The sequence below is a fragment of the Aquila chrysaetos genome, chromosome 20, assembly GCF_900496995.4.
Source record: "Aquila chrysaetos chrysaetos chromosome 20, bAquChr1.4, whole genome shotgun sequence".
In the NCBI taxonomy this organism is placed as follows: Eukaryota; Metazoa; Chordata; class Aves; order Accipitriformes; family Accipitridae; genus Aquila; species Aquila chrysaetos.
Genome location: NC_044023.1, coordinates 9,166,236 through 9,186,481, shown reverse-complemented (window position 1 = coordinate 9,186,481; position 20,246 = coordinate 9,166,236). Strand labels below are relative to the sequence as shown.

General features: G+C 37.4%; 1 protein-coding gene across 6 annotated transcripts in view; it reads right to left on the bottom strand.

Annotated features, from left to right (window-relative positions):
• The window catches only part of CACNA2D3 (calcium voltage-gated channel auxiliary subunit alpha2delta 3), a 481,763-nt gene that overhangs the window by 285,556 nt on the left and 175,961 nt on the right, over positions 1-20,246 (bottom strand). For all 6 annotated transcript variants that reach the window (XR_003927719.1, XR_003927720.1, XM_030043854.2 and 3 more), the window contains one exon: positions 7,314-7,476. Coding sequence is in view for 4 of the 6 variants with exons in the window: in XM_030043854.2 (XP_029899714.1) it covers positions 7,314-7,476 (163 nt within the window). In the remaining 2 variants the exon portion in view is untranslated. The remainder of the gene's footprint in view (positions 1-7,313; positions 7,477-20,246) is intronic.

The following is a 20,246-nucleotide window of genomic DNA, read 5'->3' as shown; positions in this document are numbered from 1 at the left end:
TTAAGGCAATCAAATTATAGAGATATGTACCCAAGAATCATACTATGTACCCTTGATTCCTAACCAGAGGCTGTAGACACCGGACTTCTTAAAATTCAAAATTCTAACTACATAATTTTAGGTAACAAAAAGTAGTTAAACAAAGGACTTGACACTTTTTGAGAAAATATATAGTGCATCAACTGTCCTTATATATCATTACAAATTCTTACACTTTAGTTATTCTGGAAATGTTCTGCAAGTTCAAGTCCCCACAATATTCAAGAAACACTGGAATAACTCCCCAGAAATGGAAAAGGATTAAAAAATCTTCCAGATGGGCAGGTGCCTGCTGTGATGTATGTAAGTAGCTGCCTGTTTGCACTCCTCTTTGCAACAATCATGTCATTGACTTCAAGGAGTCCAACTCTGTAGTTTGCACTAGTACTTGATAAAGAAGAATTTAGTTCCAGTTAAATTAATTAGTCAATTATGTTAGTCAGTGAATTCACCTAACTCTTTTTAATGGCTAAGAACACGAGGAGAATGAGAGAGTAAAATTTGCAAAATACAAAAGCCCACAATTCTGAGGACCTAAGGAAAAATAGAAAGGTACAATAGAAAGGTAGTTTAAAAGGCAAGGAGAAGGCTTACATATAGAAATTTCTGAAGTATTGAAAAGAAGAGGACCTGGACCTTTCCCTTTCTACAAGCTACAAACATAAAGTTTACCTTATCATATCAGCAAAGACTGACTGCAAAAGCTCAAAAACAGGAGTTGTTTTCAGTTGATACTGAGACAATGTATTTACCAACATCCCCTTGAATTTCGTAGATTATATGCAACGCTAACATAAGCAGATGAGATCCTGCTCTGTGTCACTTCTGGTACTGTACTATGCTATAGTTCACTTTTCAACAGGTGCCATATTTTGGAATTGTTTGAGTGTATGTCACCAAGACACATTCACCCTCACCCTGGCTTCGGTTTTCATCTACATTCCTCTGAAATCCACATTTAGCCAAGTATTCATAAGCCTCTTCCAAGAACTTGAAAAAAATGTGGAGTGTAAACTCAATAGCAGAAAACATGTCATTGCTGTCCACAACTACAGGTAAATATGAGGTGACATAGACTTAGAAAAATAAAACTGGAATAGGTTCTTCAGCTCAGATACAGCACGTACTTTGGACAAAAATATGTAGGATTTTAAGAAGTTAAGACTACCTACATTCTCATACTAACAAAAGTTAAAATGCTACTCTATTTTTCTTTTATGTGCTATCAACATCTGCAAGATCAGATTTGAGTTTTCTGAAGCCTTCTTTTATCATCTCCTTGTGTACATAAATCCATTACAGAACACTACTTTTTCCCAGTGGCAATCCTACTGCCAGAAATCATGTTCTCCATGGATGGTTGCCAGAAAGCCTAGCCCACATTGCAACTGCCTACTTCTTAATTATATGTCACATTCCTACGTCCTTCTAAATATACTACTAGCATCTCAGAAAGTAATAAAGCAAAGGTTGAAACTATGTAAACTTCTAATCATTAATCATTTTTCATTATTATTCTTTTCCACAATAGCTGTTTAAAATACACCAATTGATTATGTAGAAAGGTATATCTGAGTATCTTTGGAAGGTATACATGCAAGATGTGTCTGAGACAGTATCATGTCCCAATTCACTTGCAGTCTAAAATAATTGGAGAGAGATAAAAAAATAAGAGACACGAAAACTCACTTTGGTGCTGATATATAACCCATGTAAATAAACTTTATTAAAAAAAAACAACAGCTGAATTAGACAGTGCCTTATATACACTTGTTCTCATACCTGGACTTCTGCCTTGGTACTGCATTGTGCAAACTGGATTCAGATTGATTCTGTACTTTCCAAAACGAAACCTTCCTTCTAACATGAAAATGTAACTTTCTTCCTCCCTGCCTTTTTCATCTATGGATATACCTATATGATTAATTCCCTAAGAACCCTTTTCCCTACTTTCTGTCAGAAATCTGTACACAGTTGATAATTGCCAGTGACCAAATTTGTGGATGGCAGAAAGAGCAACCACTTGCTAAGACAGTTATCACAGAACTTGTTACTTAATTATTTATTCATTTATTAAAAGGATACCGCCTTGCAAATCCTGTGGCTATAGGCAATGAATACACTCCGTGCTTAAAGAGAAGAAATAGAGTGCACTGACAGATTTAGAATCCCGATGTGTGCTTAAACATTTCAAAAGCAAAACATTATAATAAGCAGTCATTTTCAGCAAAAATGAAGGAGGCCAACTCCATCAGAATGTTCTGCAGTTTTAATGGACTGCCAGCCTTCCTGTGAAATGGCCTAGAGCTGAGAGAGGTCTCTCTGTATTGACAGACAGGTAAGCACACTTATCTGTAAAGCACAATCATCCCACTTTTTTTTCTGAATTCCTTCAGTACATGAGCATTATAGGAATGCTGGACTAGTGTTTTCTGAGCCCCTATAGGCTTTATATTCCAAAGACGAGTATCTTTTCTGTACTTAACATTAACTGATGTAACTAAGAAAAGGCGACGGGGGATAGTAGCAGACAACTCTCTTCTGAGAGTGCAGAGGCACCCGTGTGCCAACCTGACGCACTCTCTAGAGCGGTGTGCTGCTTACCAGGGGTCCATATCAGGGATGTCACCGAGATAGTACCAAGCCTCGTACAGACCACTGACGATTATCCGCTGCTGTCGTTTCACGTGGGCACCAGTGACACAGCCAGGAGCAGTCCGAGCAGTATCAAGGATTACAGAGCTCTGGGAGCGGTGGTAAGGGACTCTGGAGCACAGGTAGTTTTTTCAACAGTTCTCCCAGTTCAAAGGGAAGGGGTTTGAAAGGGCCAGTCGAATATGATGAACCAACAAATGGTTATGGGTCTGGTGCCTCAGCCAGGAGTTTGCTACTTAGACCATGGGACTCGCTTTGAGAAACCTGGACTACCGGGGACTGATGGGGTCCATCTGTCAGAGAAAGGAAAGAGGATCTTTGGTCATAGCCTTGCCAAGCTGGTGAAGAGGGCTTTAAACTAAAGTTGCCAGGGGAGAGGAACCTCTATCCATCTCTCTCCTACCAGTTTGATGTCAGTGCCAGCAATAGATGCCCAGAGCCTGGACAGAGATCACAGGTCAGCGGGAGAGGACCTGAAGAGCAGCACAAAGGAATTCCAGCCATTCCAGCCAGTAAGTCAGCTTCATGGGGGGCCCAACTTAAATGCCTCTATGCAAACGCACATAGCATGGGGAATAAACAAGAAGAGTTAGAGACATGTGCATGCCTGCAAGGCTATGATCTTATAGGCATCACAGAGACATGGTGGGATGGCTCCTATGACTGGAGTGTTGGAATGGAAGGACATAGGCTCTTTAGGAAGGACAGGCCAGGGAGATGAGGAGGGGCTGTCGCCCTCTATGTCAACGACCAGCTGGAGTGCATGGAGCTCTGCCTGGGGATGGATGACGAGCTGACCAAGAGCTTATGGGTCAGGATTAAAGGGAGGGCAAGGACAGGTGACATTATAATGGGGGTCTGCTACATGCCACCTGACCAGGAAGACCGAGCAGATGAGGCCCTCTATAGACAGACAGGAGCAGCCTCATCTTCACAAGCCCTGGTCTAAATGGAGGATTTCAGCCTGATATCTGTTGGAGGGACAACACAGCAGGACATAAGCAATCCAGGATGTTCCTGGAATGCATTGGTAACTTCCTTCTCCAAGTGATAGAGGAGCCACGAGGAGAGGTGCTACACTGGACCTTGTTCTCACCAACAAGGAGGGGCCAATGGGGAATGTGAAGTTCAAGGGCAGCCTTGGCTGCAGTGACCATGAAATGGTGGAGGTCAAGATCCTTAGGGCAGTGAGGAGGGCACACAGCAAGGTCGCTACCCTGGACTTCAGACTTTGGCAGAATAGGCAGACTTTGGCCTATTCAGGGATCTGCTTCGTAGAGTACCATGGGATAAAGCCCTGGATGGAAGAGGGGCCCACGAAAGCTGGTTAATATTCAAGGGTCACCTCCTCCAAGCTCAGGAGCGATGCATCCCAACAAAGAGGAAATCAGGCAAAACCACCAGGAGGCCTGCATGGATGAACAAGGAGCTCCTGGACAAACTCAAACACAAAAAGGAAGCCTACAGAGGGTGGAAACAAGGACAGATAGCCTGGGAGGAATACAGAGAAATTGTCCAAGAAGCCAGGGATCATATTTTACAATGATGTTTTGTAAATGCAAAAGTGCTATTCTTTATTAAATTCACTAATTTACTTTTCCTTCTACATTTATAGTAGGTGCATGCAATCTGTACTCAAAGATGTTACAAGTGTGCTTACAAATTAGGTTGGCAGCCTTTTTTATTGGCTTTCATTTTCCTCTTCAAAATGTTCCATGTTAAATTTTAATACAGTTTTGGTACTTATGGTATTTCAGCTTTCTTGATTTCATCACAACTGCCACGAAATTTGCTTTTGGTATTTACTTTCAGATTCTAAACTTGATGGTTTCCTTAGAATGGGAATTATTTAGTCCTGTTGTTACCATCAGTATTTGTAATCTTTTCTATGCAGAGGCTGAAAGAGACAGAAGATATATAAAGAATAGCAACGTATTTATGCCCTATGATTTTTAAGCCAATCTCATTTAGAGCCTAGTTAGGGCCTGTGAACATTCACTTTATTGATTCTACAGCTGGGAGGGATCACTATGATCATGTAAGCTGACCAGGCCAAAGTTTTTCCACAAACTAATTCCCGACTATGCATTATTTCAAAAACAAACAAAAAAAAGAAGCTGGTCTTGATTAAGGGCTTGGGGGGACAGACATAGGACAACACCCTTCTAATAGTCCACTATCTTCATTTAAAAAACCAAACCAAACCAAACAAACATAAAAAATCCACAACAAACCCAAACCACCACAAACAACCCCCCATACCTTAACTGAGCCCACATTTGTGCAATTTGCAAAATAATGGAACCCAATTTCAGCCATTAGATCTTTTTAAACCTTTGGCAACCAGATTATAGAGCCTAGCATTAGTAATTAACTAGAGATGAAGTAATTAAACATTTAATCGTCTCTTAAATAAGCTAAATGGACTGAGGTCCTGGACTCTTTCAGTCCAAGGCACATTTTTCAACCCTTTGATGAGTCCTGTGACACTCATCTGAACCCATTGCAAATTATCAATATCTCTACAGCTAAAAAACCCAAAATGAAGGAAAAACTTTAGAATTAGCTTACAAATAAAAAGTTCATTTTCCTATGCTGACTTGAGAGTCCTGTGTTTAAATATTCAGTGATCACACTTGTCTGTTTTCAACTGTGACTTTGGGCTGTGGTTTTGTCTAGTAATTCAATAAAACAAAACATAATCTGGAACAACATTTTCTAGAGAAACGGTGTTGTACAGACACTTGGTTGTAAACCTATCAATATCTACTGCCTGTACCCTCAGGCTAGGATTTAATTAACTTGTTATCAGCCCTCCGCATTACAGAACTGAAGAACTGGGCGACAAAAAATGTAAGTATACAGGCCTCTTCTTGGTAAGAGTAACATTTCCAGACATTGTCAGTCTCCAAGCCAAGACTATCATGTCCATGTGTAAGGGAAATGTCAGCAACAAACCAGATTTCAGCAGTTGGAATACATTTAAATGATAAAAAAAATGTTTCTCTGCAGCTGCACAAAGTGATGATTTTGTCTGGTTTGAATTAGACAAAGTGGAAACAGGAATCATCACAGAGCTCTATCTTCCCCATCTCTACGGGCAGTCCCTGTATTAGAGGCCAAAACAAGATGCAACAAGCCCTTTGACTTTGGCCTTTAACTGTAATTAAACAGCATATAAAAATGTATTCTATACATAGCAGTACTACATATCATGTAACTGAAGGTCCTTTAGTTTTACTGCTCTCACTAACTACTCAGGTTAGTTTATTTCTCCAAAAAAACATGACTCCCTGACCTCTATATCCCTTTGCAACCATACTTTTTTTTTTTCTCCTTAGCAATTCTAGAATGAATTAATCTGTAGACAGGCTCAGTTAAATAAATATTAGCACTTGCACAAAAAAAAAAAAAAAAAAAGAAGGTTTGGAATCTTTAAGCATTTTCCAAATCTTTTCAAAATACCCCATATTAATAATTTCACAATCTTTCAAATACTCTTTAGGAAGCTTTGTTATTTTGTAATCCGTAATTTCAGACACTACTGTACAATTTTGGGCTTCTCAAGATTCTCAACTGTGAATCATAACTTTGAAGAGAAGCTGTCATATCAATTGCTTCTCTTACCAGCTCAAACTATCCAAATTAATTCTCCTTCCATTTGTGATCACACCATATCTTTGCATGAATTACCACAGTTGCTAGCCTGGAATGTATTACAAGGAAAGCATTTAATGTATTTTTTAACTGTCTTTTAGTATAGTTAAAACAAGGAAGAGGAACCAGATAATGAGATTAGGCAGCTCTCTACGGACCAACGACAAATATACTGTAGACATTGTTCGGAAACTTTGGCGTTTTCCTTCTTAATTTTTCTTTTATTACTGGCTTGAGAAAAATAAATGGATGAGTGCTGCATAAGCACAGTAAAATTACAAAATTCTTCTGTTTGATCAAAGGGAAGTGGCAAAAGGAAAATGAGTGTGTACCTGAGTTCAGTTTGCATTCCCAATTTTAAGACCTAAGTCCATCACTCCTATTATCTAATGTAGCTATTTGTTAGTGCTATGTACTATCCAGCACCTATGACAAATAGTCATGGAGTAGAAACTTTAATGTAGTTTATTCCTCCTAAATATTATCTGAAAACTCACAGCAGCTGTGTATATAGTCATATACAGCTACAATTATTCCCAGAAGCTTGACAACATAACTCTAAAAAAATATTCCCCTCCCATCTACCCTGTATCTTTCAAAGACACTTCTAGCTCTCAGCAAAGACAGAATGTAACTTGCAAATGACAACGTAAGATCTGATCAACTGACTTGGAGATTCTGGAAAATAATTCATAAGAATAAACATACTCTGCTATAGTCTATGACAGAATTCATGCAAGTCTAATATGCAGATCATTGACCATATTAAATTGCTAAACTGCCACAGAGCAAGAGATACTACAAAACTGCCATACTTTAAGCATTCTTCCACTGAAATTTCAGTTTAATTACAAACTGGAAAACACACACAATGTATAGTTAATCAACAGCTTCATTTTAAAAGCAAGGAAGTTCCTATGTTCAGCCAGTGGAATGGTGAAATAAAACAGCTCTTTTCTTACCCTTATTGTACATATTGGTTGGTACTTGGACATCACTCAGACTGATGTTCACAGGCAAGTTATTGAAGTGGTCATTTGGCACTAGAATGAACTCCTTCCCCAGCTCCAGATAGTTTCCTTCTTCATCTCGTTCATTTATGAGCACCGCATTGAAGTATTCATACTGCAAAAGAAACTCACATTCAGTATTCAGAATTCACATTCAGCATAAAAATTACGAGGTTTGAATATTTTAACATATCTATCAATCCACTGATTAACACTTACATGTATCTCCATCTAGAATAGAAAAGCAAGGTATTTTTATCATCTCTCAGATTCCCTCTATACTCAGAGTATAGGAACATTTCTGAAACCAGATTTACCAACACGTCTCAAGAAAACCCCATATTACCTCAGATCTCTGGCTGCCCTAAAAATGTTAAGGGCAGCTCAACAAACGCCCTGAACATAAACAATGTATGCACTATTTTTAATACAAAGCTCTCTAGACTTAAAAATTCGCTGGATAATTATTTAGTGATGTTCCCTCTGTTGTAGCTTATTTCCATCAGTTCAAGAACTGCTATCAGTGCTGAACTTAGGCCTTGACAAACTAAAAGTGTTTTTACTTCACAGGAATATTAACTGCAGCTGTTGTTGCTCACCCAATGTGTACTGACTGGCACTTCCTAAAGCAAAATATTTGCTTTATGCTGAATTTTACAAATGCACATCAGAGTAGGCTTTGTAAAATTCTGCATACTTTAATATGGACATATAAAGTTAGCAGTGACTTATTTTGAACAAGAAATTATTGTCTGCCTGTTACAGATTCCTGAAGAGTATTTGGCCTATTTTGTGCAGAAGTATAACCAGATAAGCAAAAGCAATTTAGATAAAATTATTGATTTCTTTACAACCTAGTTTAACCAGAAATTCTATCAAGCTTTGAAGGCAACAAACAGTGAAGACTACTTTTTAACCTCTTAAATAACCTTAACGCTTGGCAACAGTTTGTGATGTATTTCTTAACTGAAAGAGACCAAAGTTTAGTGTCTTTGAAGAATCTCATTAAACATCAGTCTGTCCTAACTATCCATTTGAGAGTAAATCAATATAAATAATATTCAGACATAAATCTATGCATTCATAGATCATATATATCTATACAACCTGTACAAGGATAAATATATTATACCATTTACAAAGCTAAAATACACAGCAAGTATAAAAACTTAAAAGGCTTTTCACAAGCACTCTTTCTCAGTGTGATATGCAACTCCCTCTACTAAACAAGAATTAGTTAAAATCTTACAATCTATAGACTTCTGTTAAAGGGCTTAATAATTTAACCAGCATCTTAAATGGAGGCTTGCTTGGAAAGCAGCTTTCCATATCCTGCTCTTTTAGCTTTGAGTTTTTCAAAATGGCCAACCCATAGTTTGGATTTTAGATGAAAGTAGAATACAAAAGAAGTCACCGTATATTAGCTAGATTTTGAGGACCTTCTGTGTATGACAGAAATATTCAGAAAAACTCAGTGTTCCACATGCCATTAATCACATATAACAAAGACTGAGACACATCAGTATTTGAAAATCAATTTAATGGAAATTAATCTGACATGATTAAATATTTGACATTAAAGTTATTTTATTTTAATTGGTTTATACTGAGATGAGCCAAATAATCTGCTGCATACATTTCATGAATACATACAGCTATTGAATCCTAAAGCTCTGGAAAAAACCTACAGTAGCCCTTTTTTTTTTTTTTTCTCCAGGAGCCATAGGTAAAGAGTAGAGATACAATTTGTCCAAAGCTGTAGTTTCATTAATTAATTAATTCCAAAAGTTATTAGAATTATCCAACACCCCCACAGATGCCACCCTTCTCCATACCATTTGGGGGGCTGTCACTGTTATAGATTTGATTCTTCTCATACCAAAACCAAAAGGATGAAGAAATGTGATCATTTCCAAGAAACACCAGTTCTCGTTCTATTTGGGAAAAACCTTCTCTACCTCTGCTTATTATCCAGGTTTATCATGGATCATTAACTGCACTGCATGCCTGCCGCCCACATGTGACAGCAGCTTTTTCAGTTTACCCGTTCTGCAAAAGCCAGAGACAGTTGGCAGAAGACTTGAAAGCCCAACTTTTATTTCCTGTCTTAGTAAGAAATAGAATATTCCTTCCAACATTAAGCCATGCGCTAATGACTGTTGTAAAATGCAATTCTACTCCAATTCCAAGCAAGGAAGAAGTAAGCTGTGTAGCTTTTCCATGATACTATTAGATAGTATCCAAGTCTGGAAGAAAGGCTGATACTCCATCCCCTGGGAGTAGTGTGATAAATAAAATTATATATTTCATGCTTCTTTCTTGCCAACCATCACTCTCTTCACATGCCCTGGACAATGAAGTTCCAGCAGGGTGAGGATGATTGTTTCATCTTGTTTCCAAACCACTTGTTTTCTTGTCCTTAAAGACATGGTTTTGTTTTCCTTTTTCTCTGTTGAATATGACATGACATCCACAACTGCTGGAGCTACAGATAAGCCATTGTGTTACTTTCATGACACTTCTTGGCTTTATAAGTCTTATCAGGCTTGTCACAGAGAAATCAAAGGGGTTTTGGTTTTTTGTTTTCTTATTAAAGAACAGATTGAAAGCATTCACACCTAGTTCCAGATTTTAACACAAAAGTTGTATTTAAATATTACATCCTTTACTGATTTTAAGTTACATATCATGGAATAATTTCTACGGTAATTCACATGCAGACTTAGTGATTGTAAATTTACTTTGGCCATGGGTTTTATAGTACTTCAAAAATGGTAGGAAAACCGGAGAAATTTCAAATAAGAATGTGAGAATATACATGGAAATCACCTCTAAAAGAATATTATTTCCTTTCATTCAAAGTGGGTTATTTCCTTTTCCAAAGGAGTTAATTAGTAGACATCCTTCTCCATCATGTTCTGTAAGTGGCAAGGCTAGCCAAGTATTAAAATCTGCTATATTCTAAATAAATGAAACCACTCGTTTCACAATTAAGGGTATTTAGGACTGATTGTTTCTTTGGTTGATTTAGTATTCACTGATTTATTGGTCTGAGTCTGTATTTTCTCTTTTCAATTCTACAAGTGTATACACAATAATATGATTTATGTGGGTTTTTTTCTAAAGCAAATTGCAGCGTAAAATAGTCCTTATGGTATTACAGATAATTAATATTTTCCTGGGGTTTTTTTCTGTTTGATTTAGGGGGGGTGGGGTTTGGTTTGTTGGGGAGGGGGGGAGGGGTGCAAGTGAGAAGCCTAGAAAAATAACATATTTCAGACAGCTCTGCAAGTTCCAAGGATTAAACATCAGGTAATATATATACAGCTCAAAACTACTACTGAAAAAGATCAGCATTTAAGCAGAGCTGTTATACAGTGGCTTCTTTGGGGCACTTTCCTTCCAAGGAAATTATTGAGTGTGACAGCTGAAAGGTGATAGAAGGAAAATTAAAAATAAAAATTGGAGAAAAAAATATTAACGAAAAATCCATCTGGCATTCTGACACTGCATTCAAGATAATGCCCAGGGGAAAGAGGATAAAGTCCTGTTTGCTGACAACACAAATACTCTACCTGCTAAGCTCTAAGAGAAAATGACTTCAATTTAATCTTGTCAATGGAGCTCGATCTTTCATGTAACCTTAACTAGGTGAGTTCTGAGCGTGCACAATATAACATGCCAAAAAGTTATTAGTCTAATAAATAACAAAATAATTATCCAGGTTGGGAGCATAGCCAGGCTCTACCATGACTTGGCCAACAGGTGAGTTTACACTAACCCTATATATAGACTTGCATGGTGAGCAATGAACTGGAGAAAAATCATTCAAAGGAAATCTCATTCATGTAATCTATTATATGCATCTCAAGATTTAAACATGAACTTTTACATTTTTGTGCATTTAAATTTGCTCAAGTAAACACATTGGGGTTTTTTGTTTGTACATTCCTTAAGTGCATCTGCATCATTCTGAATGTTTGATCAACCATTTTGAAAGCCCCATTGTATCGTAATGAAGAAGACTTAGAGCAAGGCCATAAAAACTGGGGACAAATAGGAAGCTCAGATTTCATGTGATACTAATATTTTACCCTTGTGAAGAAAGCCTTCCCAATGCAAGCCAATATAAACTGATCAGTAGTGCTCAATAGAACAAGCACTAGACCATTCTGCTTCACCAAGGAGCTGACCATATCTGAGACATCCCAAGGAATCATATCGCTAACTCTGCAGAACCCTGGGCTGCTCTAACATCCTGGTATAAACATAGCAGACAGAGACTTATGGGGCTGTTAAGAGATTGATCACAAAATTGTTTTACAGGTTCATTCAGGCTAACTAGCAAAGGCAAGCTTTGTTTTAAAACACCGTAAGATAGCCGCAGCCACAATACAAAAGCGTGTGCTGTATGATCTCTTGGGGTGGCTGCCACAGGCATATGTTAACGATGACAGAAATCACTTCATTCAAAAGGTATCACAGAAAAATCGTGGGGGAGTGCAAGGTTTGTGGCGTGCAATAAGAACCACAGGGGTAGGTTGCAGGGGAGAACTGATCTGCAAGGCAAGAAGGAAACTTGGAAACTATCTGTTCCAGCTTAGCCACTTATTTTGGCACAACGTCTCAACTAAACAAGCACCTTGATTACAATGGATACTTTGCTGAGACAACACATCAGTAATTTAGATATAATACTGAAAAGTACTGCATGTCTTGCATAATTGTAGTATTGTACAAACTGTGGTAGATGAGTGACATTATTTCCATTTACATTTATCTTATTGTAAACAGATATCTTGTGATGCTTAAATTACTTATCAAATAATTGTTAACATTGTAAACAGCACATTTATTTAAATTTAAATATTTACTGTTTAATTTAAAAGATACATTCTAATGCAAATTGCAACTTAGAGAGTACTTGGCACATAAGAGTAAACATGTATCAGTTGGTTTCATCGTATTTTAAAAGTAAGTATTTTGTTTTAATGGTATGAAACAATGCAAGCCACAATTTTAGTTTGATATATTTTTTCTATAGTATAGAAATTATTTCTACCAAAACAGCATTTAAAAAGTCCCATTCACAGAGCTATGAGGACTAGGAAGGTGTGAGAACACAATTGAGAATGATTTGCACTAATGGGTCAGCACTATAGCAGTATTGGGGTTACACTGGTAATTTTTGACTATGCAAGAACCATTTTCACAGTGTTTCTGCAACCATACAGCTCATCTAAAGACAAAGCTGGACGTCTCTGAAAGACACTAAATCAAGGAAAGTTTATGGCATTTGCACTGAACCACAAAATGCTAGAGCATCAGAGAGAAAATGAAAAAGTAGAAAATAACATGGAAATCAAAGGGGAAAGCAAAACCCATCATTAAATAGCACAGACGGCTAGAAATGAACAATAATTTCAATATCTATGACAGTTTCAGCAAAATAGCTATTATCATCAGTGAGTTTAAAAAAAAAAAAAAAAAAAAAAAAAGAGGAAAAGTTTCTTTTCTCAAGACCCTGATAAGTAGGACACATCTCTAAGAGGGCAGAAATGTTCATGATATGTAAAAAACAAAATGAGAGAAGTTATACACTCTGAGGGAAGCTTTCCTACTACAAAACCCACTGACAACAGTCTCTACTCTGGGATTCCTGTGTTAATGAAGAGACAGATGTCTGAATGCATATCAGTTTCTAAGGCTTAAAAAAGTCTCTTCTGACAATTGTCCAGTAAGGAGAATTTATGTTTTGAAGCAAATGATTAAAGCTTTTGTATTCTAGAACTTAAGTCTGATGTTTAGCAAGCGAGTATAAAAGGTCATAAAAACAAACTGCCTCACTCAATAAAAACTGTTCTGAATTTTAAAAAGCTTCTAAGTTTGAGAAAACTGGCATCTCTTGTCGTAAGATACGATCTTTATAATTTCTGATTATTCTCTGAAAGTTCTTACGTGCTCCTCTGTAGGAACTTCCAACGCTTTTTTTCATGTCTTTATTCAACAGCAAGGCTCAGAAAACACCTGGGATTTGAAATGTTGTGATCAGTGCCTCTCTAATTATGAAAGTAGTACAGAAATGTTACCTGCATCCTTGAAAAAACAACTGATCTGTTTTCTACACAATCAGTTTAAGATGACCTTTCCCCAGGCTATCCATTTCCTCCCAATATGATTACCCTATTAAATTTGTCTTAAAACAGTATAAATAAATAATACCTTATTATAGTATAAAATCAATTATACCAGCATGTAAATTGATAACACATCAAGGTCTCAGAGGTCTTGTAAGGATTAACTGATTCACTGAAAGTGGCAAGTAGTAAGTAATTATGATGGCTATTTTAAATCATCCACTAAAGTTGAAAAGAATCACTTCAGGTTATAAGTTTCAAATGAAGCTCCCTTTTCCTTTACAGATAAATAACTTCAAAAATATCTATTTTTACATACAAAAGCTCTCAAGATTCTTTTCTTTGTCACAAGGCTGAACAAAATCTCTTTGGTCACTCTCGAATTTAGTAAACACAAGGAAGGAGAAAAGGCTTCCCTAACGGGCTTTCAGTTTGACATTTTGGACATGTGTATGACAAGCCTTACTGGAGATCTAATGTTTTTGCTGGGTCTAGAAATGCAAGTGTTCAGTGTGTTCATTTTCATACACATAAAAACCTCCAGGGAATACTTCCTGCTAAAGAGCAAAACAAAACCCTACTCCAATGGCACCATAATTTCTCCCTTCTCCCGATGGAAGTATGTTAAAAAGATATGAGTTACATAGATGAGTAAGTTCAGAGCCAGTTATCATGCTCCTACAGAGCTGGAGTGAACCCCGGAGATGATTTACTGAAAACGTCTAGAGCAATTTTAATGAAGAATCTCATGACTTAAGTGAATCATCTTGTAACCAGAACACAATAACGGTAGAGTCTGTGTATCTGTGAAGGTTGAGCGTTTCAGAACCACATAATCACCATAAATACCAGAAAGCCTGCATCCCAGTCAATGAGCTTACACTCTAATACAGTGAAACAATAAAAAGGCAAAAATCCCCAACCTGGAAAATCTACCAGCATAGTAGTGTGACCCTTTGATAAGGCTTATCTCTTGCACATATTGCTGAGGGAGCACGGCAGGAATATTCCTGGGGCTGGGGCAGCCCCATCTCAGCTGCATCCAAAATGCTCCCTCCTGCACTTCCACTCCGGCCTTAGCACAGGCAGAGCTCCCTTGGCTCTGCTCTTCTGCCGAGGACGCATCTTCCCAACTCGCTCCTGACGGACACAGTAGAGAACTCCACACTTAACGCTTCCAATTCAGAAATATACTAATAGAAGAGGCTCATTTTTCTTGCTAATAAACATGAGAGGTCTATTGGGCTTTATTTAAACCACACTTTGTAAGAAGCAGCAATTAGCCTAAAACTTTTCACTCCAAAAGGACAAGCTCTGTGCAAGAGCAAAGAAAACAAGGGAAGACTAATAAGCACTTCTGAACACTTGAGGATGTTAAAACATTTTTGAACACGTTTGTATCAAGCTTGCCATTACTTCTATGCTATAGTGGTGGTGATCCTCCCTTTTCAGACCAGGAAAACTGAGATACAGCATAACACACTAAGCCTTGACTAGATTAATATTACTTTCAGATCATCAAAAACCCTCACTCTGCCTCATTTTATTTTTAGATTAGAAGTAGTATCTCACTGATGTGGGTGTGGCCAAAATGTAGATGCAAAATACTTAAAGCAAAACACATGCCAACAGCTTATCAGGATGCCAGGCGGGGGGGAGCTATAAAATCTCTGCAGCTTTGCTGAGCAGTTAAGATGCACAGACACACACTGAAGGCTTTCAGCCACTCTTCTCTTTTAAAGTCTAAAGGCAGAAGTAGAAATGCAGTTTGATACATAACAGAAACAGCATCTTGATTTTAAAATATCTGCTTTTTTTTTTTTTTTTAAACACTTATTTTAAAAAGAGGGGGGACAGCATCGGGTTTTTTCAGCAACTGGGAAAAGCAGCAAAAATCAAGCGTGTGTGATTTTTACAGGATTAACTACTGACTTCTACTGGCCATGCTCTGGGCATAAGGTTAGGTACATTTTAAACTTGAACAGTACTGCAAAGGTACTTCTCACATTTAAAAGGTAAATCACAGTCCACTTCTGAAAAAAGTTGTGCGTCTGAAGCCAACAATCAATGGACTCCTTCCGTCTAAAGTCCATTAACTCAAACATTCCCCAAGCCAGTTTTATGGGCTGACTTTTTTAAAGAAATTATATCATTTGTGTTATCTTTATAGATGCAAAAAAACTGCAAGACTTTGCCTCATATTTAATACCATTTCCATTACTAGCTAGAACCACAGGACTCCTTCATTTCCCTTTAAACCCCTGTAGATCATACCAAGCTAGTGAACAGGCAGGATCAACACCTTCTATAAATTAATTCTGTAAAAGAATATACTGTAAAAGAAAACAGCAAAATTACAGACTTGCTTCAAAATCAATGCAGTAATATTTTCTAAAGTTTTCCATCCTACCGCAAGGTAACCAATGAATGGCATTCAATACAAAACATCAAAAAAACTCTCCATGCAGTTTAAAATGTGCTATAGAAATAGAAAAGCAAACTATTTCACAAACAGATAAGCTAAAAAGTTTTAAAGTGAAATCAGTGTAGTTCCATGCATGTTCCACTCATCTGACACATTCAGGTTGATGACAACCTGAAGGCTGCTTCTAATTATCAGTGGAGACATATCTGACTTCTTTGTGCCTTTTTACAATCAATGCCTTGAATGCCTCATTCCTACTTCCACGCAGGAAGAAAAAATATTTCTCAAGCTCTGCATTTTCCCTGTCTCCCATGAGAAGCAACTTTAACCCAGACTCTTCATAGTCTAAGGCATGCATATAATCCTGCTCTGTACTTAGCAAGAGCTGTACTGTCTCCTCAACAAGATATGCTCAGGGACAGCAGACAACCTATATAGAGTGTTTTGCTGGGTTGGGGGTTAATAACTATCCCTAATAAAACAAAGTAACAGGCAGTTCACATCCAGCAGTTGACAACGTTTGAACACTAACTGTGACTCTGAATGATGAATTAAACATGTACTTTACCAGATATATTTTTTTTTCATACCAACTGGGGATAATCAAAATAATTAAATACTGAAGAACTAGAACAGAACAAAATTTCATGGTGCTCACTGCAATTCAAGGTTTGTTTTGTTACTTCCAACCACCCACCATACACACAGGAGGTTAAATTAATATTATTGACTACACAAAGGAAAGCAAAAGAACACGTGCAACATTATTGAATTTATTTGGGAGTAAAGTGAGAGATGAGATGTTGAGCAACTGAATGTATACAAATCCTCTTCAAATGATTAATGGCTCTCTCATGCAATACAGAAATTTGGTCAGCTAAGCCCACAGTTGAAATAACAAGCCCATGATGATGAGTTAATCTAATGAAAGAAACGCATATCTCCACAGTCACACAGTTCGGGGGGGGGGGGGGGGGGGCACGGGGAGGCGGACACAACAGCAGCTATTTTGTTCATAAAATGAATTTGAAGTGTTTAAAAAAAAAAATCTCACAAAGAAAAAATTGGTCATGAGAGTAATTATTCTACAAGGGGAAGGGGAGAAAAACCCTAAACTTAAGAGGATATTTTGCAAACTGTAGTTATGTGCTAATATATTGGAGTATTCTAACTTTCAAGTTACACTACGAGAGAACTCTTCAAACCTGTAGATCATGCTAAGAACAGCACACTTTCTAATGGGATTACTGATAAAATGCAAGTATCACTTCTCTGATTCTTTACAGTGCTGCTTTGCATTGACTGTATGAATAAAGTTTAAAAAAATACACAAAGAAAACACTTTTACATGTCATACTTTAAGTCTTTTCTTGACTTCATTCAACAAGCATGAGTCCTAGGTATAGAAACTCAGAATCTGCATAAACCAGCTGAGGCAGATTTGCCTCAAGTAGTAGTTTATATTTGGCCTGGGAGCTAGGCTGGGGGGCAGGAGGGGCAGGTTAAGAACTTAGATATTGCAAAATATCTATGTGGGTAAAATGAACACCTGCACACCATTCACTTCCTGAACTTGTGCGAATGAATGGTACAGTCCAAGAGTTAAGATTATGAAATATAAAAATGGTCTCTTTAGGTTTTCAACTTCTAACCATTTTCCACATCAAGCAAGGACGGGCTAACAATGATAAAGATAACAGCAGCAATAAAGGAACACATTATATAAACCAAATTTGTCAGAGCAACATCATGAAACTATCTGGAGTCTGTACTATTATTTCTTCGCTATATTAAAGTCTCAGATACTCATGGAACAATTTACTAGCACGCTTACTGAGCTGTTGACTGTGTTCCTATTGTACTCCTACACATAACTACAGAGTTATGGTCAAACCATAGCATAGGGTAAGGTCCTGTGCAAGCAACTGAAGAAACTATTTAGATTTTCAGAAACATTACCATTTTCCATGTTTCAGCTGTAATTTGTGTGGCACTTTTATCTACTCTGAATTAAAACAGATAAACACTTTGAGAAAAGATGATCAGGCAAATCAAGGCAACCAAAGACATACAATTCTAGTTTGAAACCCATCTGGGTGGTGGGATAACTGGTAGTTTTATGAATCATCTACCCCACAATCCAGCTCGCTTCCGGGTCTTGTTTACAAGCATGAGAAGTGCAGGCTAAAGAGGTGGGAGAGATAACATCTTCCAAAGACTCTGAAGAATCCAAGAAACATTCCCAGGAAGGGCCCTTCGCGAAGCCTCTGCTGAGAACGGAGGAAGTCACCAGAGGACAATGGCAGTCCAGACTGGGTACTCTGTGTCTTTATGTGCTTCCCTCAGCTCAGCAGGAAAGATCGCACACGTAGAGGCCTCTCAGCCATCTAAACAAATTAAAAACCATTTTGCAGCTCTCTCTAGTTACTCTCTCTAAACATCCTAATTTCCTATTTCACTGCTCCCTTCCTGTCTCTGGTAAAGAATAAATTGAAAACAACAAGACATGAGAGGGAATACAGCATCATTCAGTCACAAATGAGGCTGAAATGCTCATCTAGTAAAAAACGTGAAGAGCCCTTCATTCCTACCAGATGTTTATCTAAGATTCTGCTTCTTTTGTTAGCAGGACATCATACGAAGAATGAAATTTTTAAGGACACACACATAGGGTTTTTTTCCTTAATTGTTACTATCTTCTCAATGGAAAACTTGATATACGGATATATAAATTCCCCTGCATGTGTCTACATTGAAGGAACTGAATGTAAAAAGATTATATAAGTTGTTAATTACGATTTGCAGGAAAATCCTGCATCGCCTTCAACCATTTATTGTAGAAACAAAGATGAGTGCAAATATAATGTGCTCCCTTTATAGAAAAGATTTATCATTTTTGAATATGTTGGCTCTGAGCTTATTGCCATAGCTAAAACAATATTCATAAAAATATAATCATACTTAATGTTTTTAAATGGTTACTATAATTACTATATTTAATGCCTCTTACTTCCGTGCTTGCTTCATTTCAAGTCTGTGACAAAAATGACATGTACCGCCAATAGCCTTCCCTGAAAAATACAGGTCATAAGCCATCTAACTACTGCAGTGCAATACTGTCTTGAACAAAAGGCTTAACCAACAGGAGAAAGTATTTGAAACAATGAAGAATTTGTGAGGCTGACCCAGAGGTTATTAATTCAGGCTTCCCGGACATAAGTTTACTACAGAGATGACTTACTATATGTAGATTCCAAGGGAGAAATTACACTAGATATTGTTACGCTAGCCTTCAACTGCCAGAAAAAGATCCTCCCTCCTAAACAAGGTGCCATGAAAACACTTCATTAAGCAACCAGCTTGTCATTAGCTATTTCATTGAAATAATATAGAGAGTGACTAGACCACACAGGGATCTGAACAACAATACGTACGACATATCACGGAGAAACCCTGAAATATAATACACATCTCAGCCATTTACTGATCTGTAGTTTAAACAAACATAGAGACCTAAACCAGACTTACAAACTTCAGTGACAAAAAATATTTTCAAAGACAGAAGGGCTTATGCTAATGGATACTATTCAAAATGCCTAATGTAACACACATCATCTTAAAACAGAAATGTGCCATGGATAATTACCTCAGCAAACATTCAGGTACTTAAGAGTACAAATATGAGCTTAGGTATACCTGAGCTATATGCTGACGCTGAAAATTTGCAGAGTTTGTTTATAGTAAAGCTGATTGGGAATAATGAAATGGCATCCCTGAAATCTCTCCAATTCCCATTCTGAATATTACAGTATTTAGAAAGAGTTTTACAACAGGAAGACTTATTAGTAATACAAGATTACTTTCTAATCAGAAGAATGTCTCTACTTATATATATCCTGTACTTTAACTGCTTTACAAATGACTTGCATATTTGTCAGCATCTTGGGTTCAGTTAGACAGTGACAAGTCCTAAATACTTCAAGGAAATGAGACATACTCAATTTAAAAAAAGCTTCTCATCTCTGTTACAGCTACGCAGAGACTTTGAACTCAATGTGAATGGTGGTTGCTGCAGCTGAAAACAATAGCTGGCCCTTTATCTTGAAATGTATACACAATAAGGAGCCAATCTGATACATTACCACTTTTGTGTACAGAAGAATTAAAAGGGTTTCCAACTGCACATTTTAATACCCATTCCCTAAATCCCCTGTATGAGTGTGCCTGAGAAGGTGAAATAATTTTGACTTTTAGTGCTTCTTTGCAGCAGTAGTTCTTAACAGCTCCCAGGCGTTCATACAGTCAGCAGTGGCCAAAAAGCAA